Here is a 14,625-nt window from a genome sequence, read left to right on the forward strand (position 1 = left end):
AAATTAAAAATGGTATAAAACCATCCTAGGATTTATGTGGAGCTACCCAAAAACCCAATCGGCTAAGGAATTATTGCCATTTTAACCCACAAACAAAGAACCTTTCTATTTTAAGAGTTTCTAGATGCGGTTTTTTTTATAAATATTGTTCCTGTTTTCTAATAATTTTTATTTCAACAGGCCAATAAATTTAAAACTTTGAAAGAAATTTTTTAAATGAAGGATTTATTGGAAATACTTATACTAAAGTAACAGGATGTTTTTCTGTCTGTGTGTCTGTCTGTCTGTCTGTCTGTGTGTCCCGAAGGATCTCGCTAACCGCTAAACCGATCGGGTTCTCCTTAACAGGGTAGATTCTCATATGTCCTGGGAAGGTTTTTAACTATTTTGGGGGAGGGTACTACCACCCTCCCAAAAGAAATGACAAAAAAATTGAAAATTTTCTTAAAATCTGGGAGACTTCAGCGTCAAATAAGGTGGTATCGTACATAAAAAATTAACTTTAACAAACAAAAACATTTAAAGTGCCACTAGAGGCCTCTAGGGGCGTAACCGCTAGTTATAGAGAAAATAAAAGGACATCTTTAAAAAAGAAAGAGAGAAGAGAGAGAGAGAAGAGAGAGAGAGAAGAGAGAGAAGAGAGAGAGAGAGAGAGAGAGAGAGAGAGAGAGAGATAGAGAGAGAGAGAGAGAGAGAGAGAGAGAGAGAGAGAGAGAGAGAGAGAGAGAGAGAGAGAGAGCGAGAGAGAGAGAGAGAGAGAGAGAGAGAGAGAGATGGAGAGAAAGAGAGGAAGAGATATAGTGGGAAGAGATAGATAAATAAATAGATAGATAGAGAGAGAGGGAGAGAGAGAGGAATTGAATGTGGGAGAAAGAAAGAGAGAGAGAGAGAGAGAGAGAGAGAGAGAAAGAGAGAGAGATAGAGAGATAGTGGGAGGAGATAGATAGATAAATAGATAGCTAGATAGAGAGAGAGAAAGAGGAAAAGGATAAACTATTAAAGATAATTTACAAAATATAAAAGGAAAAGAAAAGTAAAGAAATAGAGTTAATAATAATAGACAAATTTGATTGCATAACCTTTGAATAGAAGTTGTTAATTTATATTGGTAATAAGTTAGGCCTGTTCATTGGCCAAAGCATTCTATAACTTTGATTTAGCTAGGTATACAAGTATATAATAATGAAAAATAATTAATCCTTCATTAGAATTTTAGGATCATGGAAATAAGACAAAGTAACGGCATACGTGGTATTTTCACAGTAGATTTCACAGGTTTTTTTAGGTTAGGTTAGGTAAATGTGAATTATTGTCCCGCAGGGTTAAGAAATATGCCCTACATGGTTAGAGCCCCCCACAGGGGCAAAAAATAGGAGAAAAGTTACTGTGAAAATACAATGAAACCCGAAACTTCGTTTTCTTTCCATGATCCAAACCTTTAGATGTTATCATATCAACATAGAACTGTAATTATAACGTCAGTATTTTAAGTTATGTTGATTGAAAGTCAATTAAGACCATTTCTTTATAAGTAAGACACATAAACCTTTGAAATTGGCGACAAAAGGTCTAAAAGTTCGTCCCATTGCACTGCGCTAGTCTACACAGTTAATTCTAATTGCTAAGCATGAAAAATTGTAACAATAAAGATTTCTACCATGTCGCATTACCTTTTCATAAAGGCAAGAAATATCGGTGTGAATTCACTTCCGCAGTGTTTCATGTTTCTAACATGAACGTAAGTCCGACATATTCCTCCCCAAAAGTGGTTATAAACCTTCACGTGACCTATTGGAAGCTATCCTGTAAATGAGAACCATATCGATTCAATATGGTTAGCGAGATCCTTCGGTACACACACACAGAGTGCCACACAAATTATGCCACTTTTATGATAAGGATTATTTTTTCTCAGAAAACCTTTCCCTCCCCATGAGAAATTATTAAAGGAGTAATCGTTACAAAATTTCGTAATAAAAGAAGATTTTAAAGGAACTTCTGTGATTTAGTTTTATTTGACCAATAAATTTACCATCTCATTTCTTGGCTAATTATGTTGGTTCCTCTTAGTTGGTTACTCTTAATAAATCTTAATTGGTTGGTAAAAACTAGAAGTGTCTAAACTTATTAAATAAATTCAATCAACAAAATGGGTGATTTTTATTATCATCATGGGATATGTATATTAATTTATCGTCCATTGTCTTATCTCTTAAGTTTCTGGGGATTTAGCGCCAAAAAGAACTGCGTTGCCACCAATAATAATTTTATATCCACAAAGAAACAATATATCAAAATTTATGGAGGGGGTTGGGGATAATATTTCTTCCATTGCATTGTACTATCCCTATAACAGGGAGGAAGGGGACATTAGACTGTTTATTACACTAGTCCTAAAACTTTTATAATAATGTTTTCTTATTCGTTGGCTTACCAACTTTGGGGACTTTTACTGAATTTTGAATGGTTGGTTTATTAAATTGGGTGTTCAAACGTTGCAACCTCTAATTTTAGTCTACAGATGGAGTTAATTTTGTGGATCATCATTGGGTATGTACATTAATTTATGGCCATGGTCTTATCCCTCAAGTTCCTGGGGATTTGGCACCCAAAAAAAAACTGCGTTGCCACCAATAATAATTTATTATTATACAAATTTAAGGCTGCTGGGGGGGGGGGGGGTTATTTCATGCGTTGTGCTATCCCTGGCTAGATTCCTAATGGTCCAAACACATGCTGGCTTTTTATATCAAACAAAGGTTTAAGTAATACTTAAGTAATTTCCACTCAGGGGTTTTAAGGGATAAGACAATAGACGATTAATGTACATCCCCAAAGATCATAAACATCCAGCGTCCCCTACATTCCTGTGTCCACTAACGTTGTATTTTACTAAAGTCCCCAAAGTTTTCAAGCCAACGAATAAGAAAACGATATTATAAAACTTTGGGGACTAGTGTAATTAGCAGCCCAATGTCCACTCTCTCTCTTTCTGCTTTTCTTTACTTGTGTCAGGGAGGGCGGGAACATTGGACTTTTAATTTTTCTAGGCCCAAATTTTCTTAACAAGTCATCATATTCATTACCTTAAAAACTTTGAGAACAATTGAATTGTGAGCGGTTAGTTCCAGACTGATTTGTTGACCAAGTCCAAAACTGGAATGGATCAAGTGCACAGTCATAGACTCAAATGCCTCACTCCAATTTGTTAAATAATACCGACTTTCATTGAATTGAATTACAATTACACCATGTTCAAATTAAAATTGTTCTACTCAATGTATCAAAGTACATAGAGAGAGAGAGAGAGAGAGAGAGAGAGAGAGAGAGAGAGAGAGAGAGAGAGAGAGAGAGAGAGAGAGAGAGAGAGAGAGAGAAAGAGAGAGAGAGAGAGAGAGAGAGAGAGAGAGAGAGAGAGAGAGAGAGAGAGAGAGAGAGAGAGAGAGAGAGAGAGAGAGAGAGAGAGAGAGAGAGAGAGAGAGAGAGAGAGAGAGAGAGAGAGAGAGAGAGGGGACATTAGACTGTTTATTACACCAGTCCACAAAGTCTTGTTCAACGTTTTCTTATTCGTTGGCTTAACAACTTTGGGGACTTTAGTTGATTTTGATTGGCTCACTCATTAAGTTGAGTGTTTTTAACCACTAGTTTTAATGTACAGAAGGTATAATTTAGTGTGTCATTGGGGATGTACATTAATTTATCGGCCATTGTCTTATCCCTTTAGATCCTTGTGACCGCATAGTTTGTATGCTCAACATCAAGTTATTCTATAATTAGAATTCATATTAAAACTAGATCTAAGATAACACTTCTTTTTTTGTAGCGCAACTACTTTATAATTAGGCGTTTCCTTCCTTTTGATAGTCTTTACTCTTTAACACAATAACTACTCCAGTATGGTCTTGAAAAATCATGTATAGCATCTATTACAGACAATCTTTTCAATGAATATTATTATAAAAATCGAGTATTGCTTGCTTGGGCCTCCGGCCCCTTGGGGATAACCAAACTGGACTAAATAATGTTTTATTTTAATATCCGCGGAAAGCTGTTTATAATACGAGGCGATAAATAGATATACTATAGAAATATATACTGTATAACATATTATTGTTATTTTATTTTTTTTTGGAAGATTACTTTTTGCCTTACGCCAGTATTATTATTAATATTCTGCTCATGTTTAGATTAGTTAAATAAAAAACTTATTGATTCTAGAATTGGATTTTAACAGGCAATTTTAGATGGGGGGATTTTTCATGTATGAAAACTATTTTGCCCTTTGTCTATAAATGATCAAGTTTATACTATTGTACATATAAAGTTTTTTTTACTTTGTCCAACTAAACTTCGCTAACCACTGAACCAATTAACTTCTCAATTTAAGCTTCACAATAAGCACGAAATTTTTTTATGCTGTTCTATTTTTAAATATAAAAGAACATTCCTCCCTCTAAATTCTAAATATATGAAACTAAATTTCTTTGAGACGATTAATAATTAAGGCTGCAATGACTTTTTGGATCATGGAAAGATAACAAAGTAGGGAATTTTGTAGTATTTTCACAGTAGCGTTTGATGGTTATTCTAGGTAAGGTAAATTTTGATGATTGCCCGTAAGGTTACTAAATGGTCATTCATAGTTAGAGCCCCTCACAGGTGCTAGAAATATTAGAATAGCTACTGTAAAAATACTACGAAACACGCTACTTTGTTTCTTTCCATGATTCGACATATCTTTTTATTAATCTCTTACCTTGAAAAGATAGATTTTCCACAGTTGATGTTCTCTACCGCCGCCTCGCGGAAGAAAAAATAGACAAATTCTCCGTCCTCTAAACTGCTCACAAAATCAGGCGCTGAAAGAAATAAAAAATAATTAACAAAAGTTTAAGTCCTAATGTTGAAAATGCTCAAAAGGTAGCATTTTTCTTTGCATTTTTAGTAAAAGATTTGGCGGTTTCCCTCATATTACATCTGGATCATTTTTGAAATTTTGAAAAAGCACACTTTGAAGATTAAAAATAATGGTCAAAAAGTTTGGACTCTGAAGGTAACCCAATTAAGATTGAATCAGAGCATCCAAACTTTTAAGTCAGCCAATTGAGATATCCTTAATATAAAACTTTGGGTACCAGTGTAATCTACCCTTGGGTAAAAAGAAAAACAGTGAAAAAACGTAAGCCAACCAATGTTATATCGTGATTACTAATATAATCTACAGTTTAATGTCCCCTCCCTCCTGGGTAATAAGAAAACAAGGATGACAACATCCATAAAAGCGAAGCACTGAAACGGTAGGACAAACGGACATTAACACTTGTATAGTGTCTAAACTGAATAATCAGAATATAAAAGTATAAGAGTTGAAGCAAAATTGTAAGTAAATTTGTTGAAAAACTGATTGATACAGGATAATGTTTATGGACATACTTACATTTTTAGGGCTTGATTGTAGAGTTTCTTCGCTTATAATATTGTTCTTTGTTGTCCCAGGAATCAATATACCAAAAATCAGATCAATCGGATAATTAGATCTCATAAAAATTTGTTGTTAAAAAGTAGAAAAATCAACATGTTTAAAATGAACATACGGACATTCTGGTAATGATTATAGAGTTGCTACGCTTTCTAAATCGTACCTAACTACTACAGGAATCATCATGCAAAGTTTGAAATCGATAGGACTATTCTAACATGCCTAAATTAACGAATAAAAGCTATCTATCTCGGACGTACGGACCTACCCTAATTATAGAAAAGCTTCGCTTTTAAAAACAACTTACCATTTAAATGTTTATAATCGTATTGTTCAGTCCTGAGAAGATTTTTGATGATCAGTGAATCTGTCCCAGAAAAATCAGATACGGTGGCAGCGTATAGGTCTCCATCTAAAATAAATTATGGGATCATTAAGGATCTTAAGGGATAAGACAATGGACAATGAATTGATATACAATCTTAATTATGGTAAACAATATTACTCATTTTGTTGTAAAGTTTAGACGCTTCTAGTTTATAATCAACCAGTCGAATACAACAAAAGAACTGTTTGATACAACGAATAAGATAGCGTATTTTCTCGTATTCATTCGAATCCGGTGGATAGGAACCGGTTCTCATCCATACGAAAAAACTATGTCTAGCATCGTATTATATCCAGATTTCTACAAATATAAAATCATAAGATTAAGACGGTCCTACCCCAAACGTAAGAGTCCCAAACGTCAGAGTGGACAAACGCAAGAGTCCCAAACGCAAGAGTCCCAAACGCAAGAGTCCCAAACGTCAGAGTGGGACAAACGTCAGAGTGGGACAAACGTCAGAGTGGACATTGCTTAAGTAAAACATCAGAGTCTATGCTATTTTAATTATATGACAAAAAATAGACAGTTAGGCCCCCTAGCATGCCTAGCCGCGGGCGCTCGGCCCCCTAGCCTATAACCTAACCTAACCTAATCATAAAGAAAATGACTCTGGCTGCAGCACTCAGCACCCTGGCCTACCTAGCCGCAGCGCTCGGCCCCCTAGCCTGCCTAGCCGCGGGCGCTCGGCCCCCTAGCCTATAACCTAACCTAACCTAATCATAAAGAAAATGACTCTGGCTGCAGCACTCAGCACCCTGGCCTACCTAGCCGCAGCGCTTTAATGATTATAAAATCGAGACTCATACGTTTTACTTATAAAATGTCCACTCTGACGTTTGTCCCAAAAATCCTGCGTTTGTCCACTCTGACGTTTGTCCCACTCTGACGTTTGTCCCACTCTGACGTTTGAGACTCTTGCGTTTGTCCACTCTGATGTTTTTCCACTCTGACGTTTGGGACTCTTACGTTTGTCGTGGAACCATTAAGACCAGTTTTTTTAGCCCGTGCCTTCAGCACCTCGGGGCAAAAAAATCTTTTAATTGAACATTCGGTTTATAATACGATGCGAGAAATAACAATTAATTTTATTATACTGATTTTATTTCTAACCTAGGTTTCATACTTACAGAAACCTATACCCCCATCAAATATCTAAATTACAAACATCATGATTTTAGTCTTATGTCGATATAATATCAGCTCTTAAGTTAAACACGAATAATATAAGACAAGGGTGGAACCATGTTTTTAGCTTGTGAATTAATTTTTATATTTAAATGATTTTTTTTGTACAAGATTTCTCCAACCTTAACCTTCAGGAATCTAAAGGGATAAGACAATGGCCAATAAATTGATGTACAACCCTAATGATGATACACAAAATTGCCCCTTTTGTATATTAAAATTTGTGGTTGAAACTTTTGAAAACTTAACTTAATAAACAAACCAATCAAAATTCACTAAGTTTCCAAAGTTGTTAAGCTAACGAATAAGAATACGTTATTATAAAACTTTGGGGACTAGTGTGTATTATCAGTCCATTGTCCCCTCTCTCTCTCTCTCTCTCTCTCTCTCTCTCTCTCTCTCTCTCTCTCTCTCTATCTCTGCTTAACCTTGTAGTATTGTCGGCCATGTTCTACATAATTTCTACCCATAAAAATTAAGACATTTTTGTTGTTATTCATTTTTTTTATTTGGAGTTACTCTATGATTCTAATTGTTTGTCCGTCTGTTTGTATTTTACACTAGTCCCCCAAGTTTATAATAACGTTTTCTTATTCGTTTGCTCAACAACTTTGGGAACTTTGAATTTTTATTGGTTGGTTCATTAAGTTTAGTGCCCAAATGTTTCATCCACTAATTATAATCTACAGAAGGGGTAATCTTTTGGGATGTACATCAATTTATCGGCCATTGTGTTATCCATTTAGATCCCTAATATATTTCCCTTACGCAATGGGCAGGCGTATTTCCTTTAAATGAGATATGCTTCTTGAATTTTTAAAAAGATTCATTTCAAATTTTCATCCCGTTTGTTTGGCTGAGCTTCGCCAATCATATACATAAATGTTCTTGTTCTTGGTTATTCATTTTTTTCTTAATTTTTCGTGTTTCATCCTTTTTTAGATAGTCAAATATGTATATTCAAACAATTTAGCTGGGTATTTTTTTCCCAAAAGTAGTGAAGCTGTAAAAAATACAATTTTAAATTGATCTAATTTTACCAAGGACAATTGATACAATATGCAGCGCAGTTATACAAGGATTAAAATAAGTTTATTGTTGATAGTTAGGTATTGAACAAAAATTTATTTAACAAGTGTTAATGTTCGTTTGTACTATCGTTTTAGAGCTTCGCTTTGATAGATTTTGACAGCCTTGTTTAGTTATAAAAAAAAGTGATTATATAAAATCTAAATTAGAATTAACCTTTTTTTAGTCTAAATTAGCGGATTTTTGTCATAATATTTTTGATGATTTTTCTGGCTGTTTATTTTGAAGTAGTTAAAAAGTATGAATAGATATGTTTTTTCCTCCCACTCTAAGATAGAATACTAATGGCTTCAAAAAGTCGTCGAACTGAAAAGAAATTAATTTTTGGTGTTTTTAAAAAAATATTTATGAAAAAAAATTACATTTTTTTATATTTATTGGTAAGAACGATAACGTCCAATAATTGTTAAGCTTTAAAAACAATTTGGTATTTTTTTTTAAACTCACTAAAAATTGCTATTTATTGTTTTATCTTTAAATAGATGAACACCCTTTTTTATTCTTTATCAAATCTAGTTTTTAAGATTTCTATTTAAGGGTTTTCCATTTTTAATGAATGATTTTGAAGATTTTTTTTGTTAATTATAAGCTGATTTTAAAACTTGTTTTATTTATATTTAAAACACTGCCTTTTTAGGACAGCATACAACCTTTCAAATGAATTTTAATACTGAATTAAAATAATTTTAAGAAAAAAAACTTTTAAATCAGCTAAAACAATCAACAACAATTTGCAATGAAACAAAAAATCTCGGGAAAAACAATGATAATAATATCCAATAACATTTTTCAAAGCATAAAGTAATAGGAAGTTTGTGTCTGTCTATCTAGGTTTTCTACAAACTGAATGTCTTTCTGTCTCTTGTTATTGTATGCTTTTGTTCGTCCTACTATCTATTTTGCTTCAAAATAATAAATCTATAGTATAGATGTATAATCCAAACAACTTGGATCCCCCTGTAAAGGACCTTTTTCGTCTGCTTACAAATTGCTTTCTGGTCTTATTTAGCAAATTGGCTGTTTTTAATATTCCCAGCATTATTGGTTGATTTTCAAAGACCCAATTGAAATGGGGCACAGGGTCCTCGGAAAGAGCACATACAGTTATTTAACCCCTTCCCCGTCTAGTGTTTTACTCTTATTTCATAATCATTATGAATATGAACATATGGACATACATTCAGACACTAATTATAGAGTAGCAACTCAACGACTAATTGTATACTTAGGGCTACCGCAGTTGCAATTGTTATGACCTTAATTTCTGTCATAAAAGGTCTATACGTCTTACTTTTTTCTTATCCAGTTCAGCAAGTTGTTTGTATTCTGAAGAATAATTGGTTGAAAGTTTTAGAACAAACAATAAATAATAAAATTAAAGTTTTTGAGGAAATATATGTCTTTTAAATTATTTTAAATATACAGTCCTTTTTAAATAACAATGCAAAATAAGGAAAAAATAATTTCCAACTCTATATGACTGCTACTAAGCTGTTCCTTAGGTTTTAAGTAACAACAGTACGACAGTAGAGTTTAAGGCTAGCTCAATCATTAAGTATAGTGTTATATTAGGGTACTAAATTGTTCTAAAAAATCCGCGTATGACCATTAGAGTGTTGCAATATGAATATCGATTTTTGATAATGACAACATCCATAAAAGCGAAGCTCAAAAAACGGTATGACAGACGAGAGATCTTACGGGAAAAGCAAAGGTAAAAAAATTGAAGTACATCTCCAATGATGCTAATCAAAATTACCCATCCTGTAGATTGAAATTGATTGTGGAAAAGTTTTGATACCCAATCAATATTTAATACAATAAAGTAACAGGATGTCTGTTTGTTTGTTTGTACCGAAGGATCTCGCAACCGCTGAACCGGTCGGGTTCTCCTTAACAGGATAGTTTCTCATAGGTTCTGAGAAGGTTTATAACTATTTTGAAAGAGGGTTAAACAACCATCCCAATATTAAATATTTGTAGAGACTTCAAGTTCCCCTAGAGGTCTCTAGGGGCGTAGCCGCTAGTATTTAATAAAAGTAACAAAATTTAAAGACACGCATAAGAAGAACTTTTCTACAAATCTTTTGGTACCAGAAAAATTTACTTTCCAATATCCCCTCCCTCTCTAGAATTTTAAAAGGTTAAAAACAGCTAAAAATTTCAGGTCAGTTAGTATTGACCAGGGAAGTTTTTAGGCCATACTACTTGACACTATAAAAAGCCACTACTACAAAATCAAATTCAGATTCTTTATGGTACCGTCTAACAACCATATGGCACTTGAATTATACAAATAAGAACAAACATAAATTTTAATATGTATCTCTTGGATCGCAGCTACTATATAAATATGTTTTGTTCGTATGTATTTGCTGATAACAATATTGAGTAGCTGTAACACTAACAATATTAACTTAGCACCCAGGGATCTAAAAGGATAAGACAATGACGGATAAATTGATATATATTCCCAATGATGATACACAAATTGGTCATAATGTTTGAAAACTTAACTTACTTAATCAACCAATCAAAATTAAATAAAAGTCTCTAAAGTTGTTCAGAAAACGTTATTATAAAACATTGGGGACTAATGTAATAACTAGCCCATTGTCCCATCTCTCTCTTCTTGAAGATGAGAGGAGGAGAAGTGGGAAAGAATATGACGTCAAAAGTGGTGCAAAAGTAATGCAGTTTGGTCTTCGTCTGAATTGGAAAAGTCTATCTCAGCAAAAATATTTAGATATATACACGTCCAGGGAAGGGGGGCCGGGGGACATAGGATTGTAATTTAATATGGTACTCAGTTTTATCAACAAAAATCTCTCATCGTTGACTTCAAACTTTGGGTACTTTGATTGAATGTTTTTAAAATGAAATCGGCAATTTTGAGAACGATTATTAAGGTTTTCATTATTTTTAAAGGATCTAAAGGGATAATACAATGTCCAATAAATTGATGAACATCCCCAATGATGATACATAAAATTACCCCTTCTGTAGATTACAGTAAATGGTTGAAACGTTAGGACACTCAATTGAATGACCCATGAAAGTTAAATAAAAGTCCCCAAAGTCGTTAAGCCAACGTTAAGGAAACGTAATTATAAACTTTGGAGCAATTAATAATAAACAGCCAATTGTCTTTTATCTTTTTAAGTAGCTGCGCTACCAAAAATTCTAAAACTGAAACATAAAAACGATAAATTTAGATATTTTTGTTTTAAAATGAGATATTTATGATGTTTACAACGTGTTACGTAAACTTGAAGCAAAAACACATTCACTAAAAAACACTCTAAAAAAAGTTCAACTTATAAGTCAGAGAGTTTGTTCTTTGAACTCTATTTCGGAAGGGGGGGTCATGTAGCCCCGTGATATATCGAAACTACTAGATCTATCTTGGATAATTTGAATATACATTTTTTAATATTTGTTTATTAAATGAATTGTTCACATAAAAACAAACTTTTTTTTGTCATGTTAAAATATCTATGATTAAAGTAAAGATAGGGATGGAGATGTCTATGGCGATTAGGTTACCTACAACTTTTGCTATTTTTGTTTTGATTAAAATAATTAGATGGTAAGATAATACTATATTTTGTTGTCCTATCTCTCCATTCCTAGCAAACAGGTGAAAATTTTGCAAATAAATTTTGAGGCATTTCACAGGGATTCAAGGACATGATAATGAAATATAAATTATTTCTTCCTCAAATTTTGTCTCCAATAAGTTTAGAATATGGTAAATATTTCGGGGAAAAAAGGGATGTCGATCTATGTCCCCTCCCTCCCAGAGAATTTCTCGTTTTTAATCCATTGAAATATTTAAAATCCTCACATCTTTGTGTGTGCGGAAATGTGGGCTATACACACTTTTTGTGTGTGGATCTATGGGGTATACAATACGAGTGCTTCAATATTGTTTCTAGTATTCATTCGAAACCGATAAATATCCAGTGTTCAAGAACCGGTTCTCATCCTTACTAAAAAATTATGTATAGCATCGTATTATATCCAGCTTTCTACGATTATAAAAATGTACAACCATAAGATTAAAACCAGTTTTTTTTAGCCCATGCCTTCGGGGCTAAAACAACCTCTGTTCGTCTGTATGATGCTAAACATCTCTAAAATGACTCATCAATAAAAATCAAAGTTTAGTTAGAGTGTCATTTATGTATTAAATATCCTATTATAAAAAGTAGTAAGCTAGTTTATTTATTTTAACGATTGAATTCTACTCTTCAGGGAATATACCTTCTTGTAATGTGATTGTTTTAGGCTATTTTCTTAAGGGGTAGGACACCCACAGCTCCCCAAAAAACTAAAAAATCCCACCCCCCCCCCCTATTTTTTTAGGCAATTTAAAATGTAGTGGTCGCAGCACCAGAGGTACTTTTTTTTATTACCTCTTGGGGAAAAGCCCCTAGAGGCTAGGGGCGAAGCAATTGTTAACCCATCAATCTTATATTTTCTAATGGACTTAAAGCACTTAAGATTATCTCACATAGAGGCGAGGCACTCCTAAAAATTTATACAATTACATCCATACAAACAAACAGAAACAGAAAACTAGCAAAAATAACTGTTAAGAATATCGAAAATCAATAAACCGATTTGGTTCTCCTTTATAGTGAAGCTTCTTTTAGGTTCAGGACTAAGCAAGCATGATACAGTATTTTAGAGCAAAAGAACATCTGGTGTTAATTTTATGATTTTTATTTCAATATTCGTGGAAAAATGTCTATAATACGATAAATAACTATGCTATACTTGATTTGTCAGTATTTCTGAGAACCGGTTCTAATTCAGCGGATATTAATCGGATTCTAAGCCATACTGAAAAAATCATTTCAATTAACATTCATAGATAGGTAGAACTTCCAGGCAAAGGTCGCGCAATTAAAGGGTCAGTATAAATGCATTAATTGAAGAAAAATGGTCCTGCATATTGTCTACAAGTTTTTTTGCTGTTTTCAATTTTTAGAGTTTTTAAAGAAACGTCAATTCAAGGTATTACGACAGATTTCTTTCTTGTAAACATAAATTTCCTCTTACAGCTGAAACCAGAAATCAAATATACATTCAATTAAAAGAATTAAACCAAGGACAATTATGCAGAGAGGGAGGGGATAATAGGCTGTTTATTACACTAGTCTCCAAAGTTTAATAATAACGTTTTCTTATTCGTTGGCTTAACAACTTTGGGGACTTTAGTGAATATTGATTGGTTTATTCTTAAAGTTCATTTTTGAAACGTTTCAACCACTAATTTTAATTTGCAGAAGGGGTAATTTTGTGTGGCATCATTGGGGATGTACATAATTTTTTTACAATTTTTAGGCAAATATTCAAATAGATAAGGAGCCTGGGAGGGGGCATTGAACTGTAAATTATGCTAGTCCCCAAAGTTTTTATAAACGCTTTCTCTCATTAGTTGTAGAAGCTAGTAGTGCCAAAGTTTTCAGCAATAATTTTAATTATAATCAATTGTCTTATCCCTTAAGATCCCTGCATATTCTACAGTAGCATTTAAATAACAGACAACATATCAGATGAAAAACAAAACAATTATTTCAATATTTTTACAGACATTTTTTAGAAATGAAAAAAATCTCTAATGTTTCTAAGAATTTAAAAATATTCAAGTAAGTAATTTCATTTTGTATATAATTTACCAAAAAATACAAAAATACATCTAATTTAATTCTAAATTATTGACTTAAAAATTTGACCTTTTGGAAGCGAAGGTACTCTAAAATTTTTATTATTAAATAAACAAATATGGTTGAAATTAGGCAGTATTACCCTATTATATAAAGTATTAAGTTTTTGGTTGTCCACTAAGATCTCACAAAATGAGAACCTTTTCAATTTATAAAGGAGCTTCAGGTAGGTTTAGCCTCGGGACGGTTTTAGGCTTTTTTTGTGTTTAAATTCAAGTTTATGGATGGTTTTGGGCTATTTTACAAGAAGTTAAAAGTTAAAAGCATAGCCGTTAGAACAGAATATTTATTAGATTAAATCTTAAGACATAAATAGTAAATATAATATTATTTCTTCAAGTAGCAGAAAAAAAAGTATGTTGATATAGTAAGAGGAACGAGGGCTAATAGGGAGGTCGACCTTAATTTAATTGAAATTAGATGGATGACTTTAGTATTTTATACAAGTAGTGGGCGTATACCTTAATAGTAGATCAGGACATACAATGTTTTTGGGGGGATCATGTCGAAAATACCAAAAAAAAGCTATTTCCCTCAATGCAATAGCTTCGATTTATTTCCCTTGGATTATAACTGGTTCTGAGCCATATTGAAAATTCATGTATCTTATAGTTTTATATAAAGGGGGAACAGTTTTATGGTTGTTTGTTTGTTAGTTTAGGACAGGATAGGTTAGGTTATATAGGACACTGCGTAGCCCCGCAGTTTTAGGGCACTCCCTTTATAGGCACTGCAGTATTAGGAATTCC

At 33.0% G+C, this 14,625-nt stretch overlaps 1 protein-coding gene across 2 annotated transcripts in view; it reads right to left on the reverse strand.

The window, feature by feature from the left end:
• LOC145334954 (semaphorin-1A-like) overlaps nucleotides 1–14,625 on the reverse strand; it is a 197,579-nt gene that overhangs the window by 98,568 nt on the left and 84,386 nt on the right. For both annotated transcript variants that reach the window (XM_080180594.1, XM_080180595.1), the window contains 2 exons: nucleotides 5,787–5,891; nucleotides 4,757–4,859 (listed from right to left, as the gene is read on the reverse strand). In XM_080180594.1, the coding sequence (XP_080036720.1) occupies nucleotides 4,757–4,859; nucleotides 5,787–5,891 (208 nt within the window). The remainder of the gene's footprint in view (nucleotides 1–4,756; nucleotides 4,860–5,786; nucleotides 5,892–14,625) is intronic.

Source organism: Acartia tonsa, chromosome 13 (genome assembly GCF_053477335.1).
Source record: "Acartia tonsa isolate MP-2025a chromosome 13, ASM5347733v1, whole genome shotgun sequence".
In the NCBI taxonomy this organism is placed as follows: Eukaryota; Metazoa; Arthropoda; class Copepoda; order Calanoida; family Acartiidae; genus Acartia; species Acartia tonsa.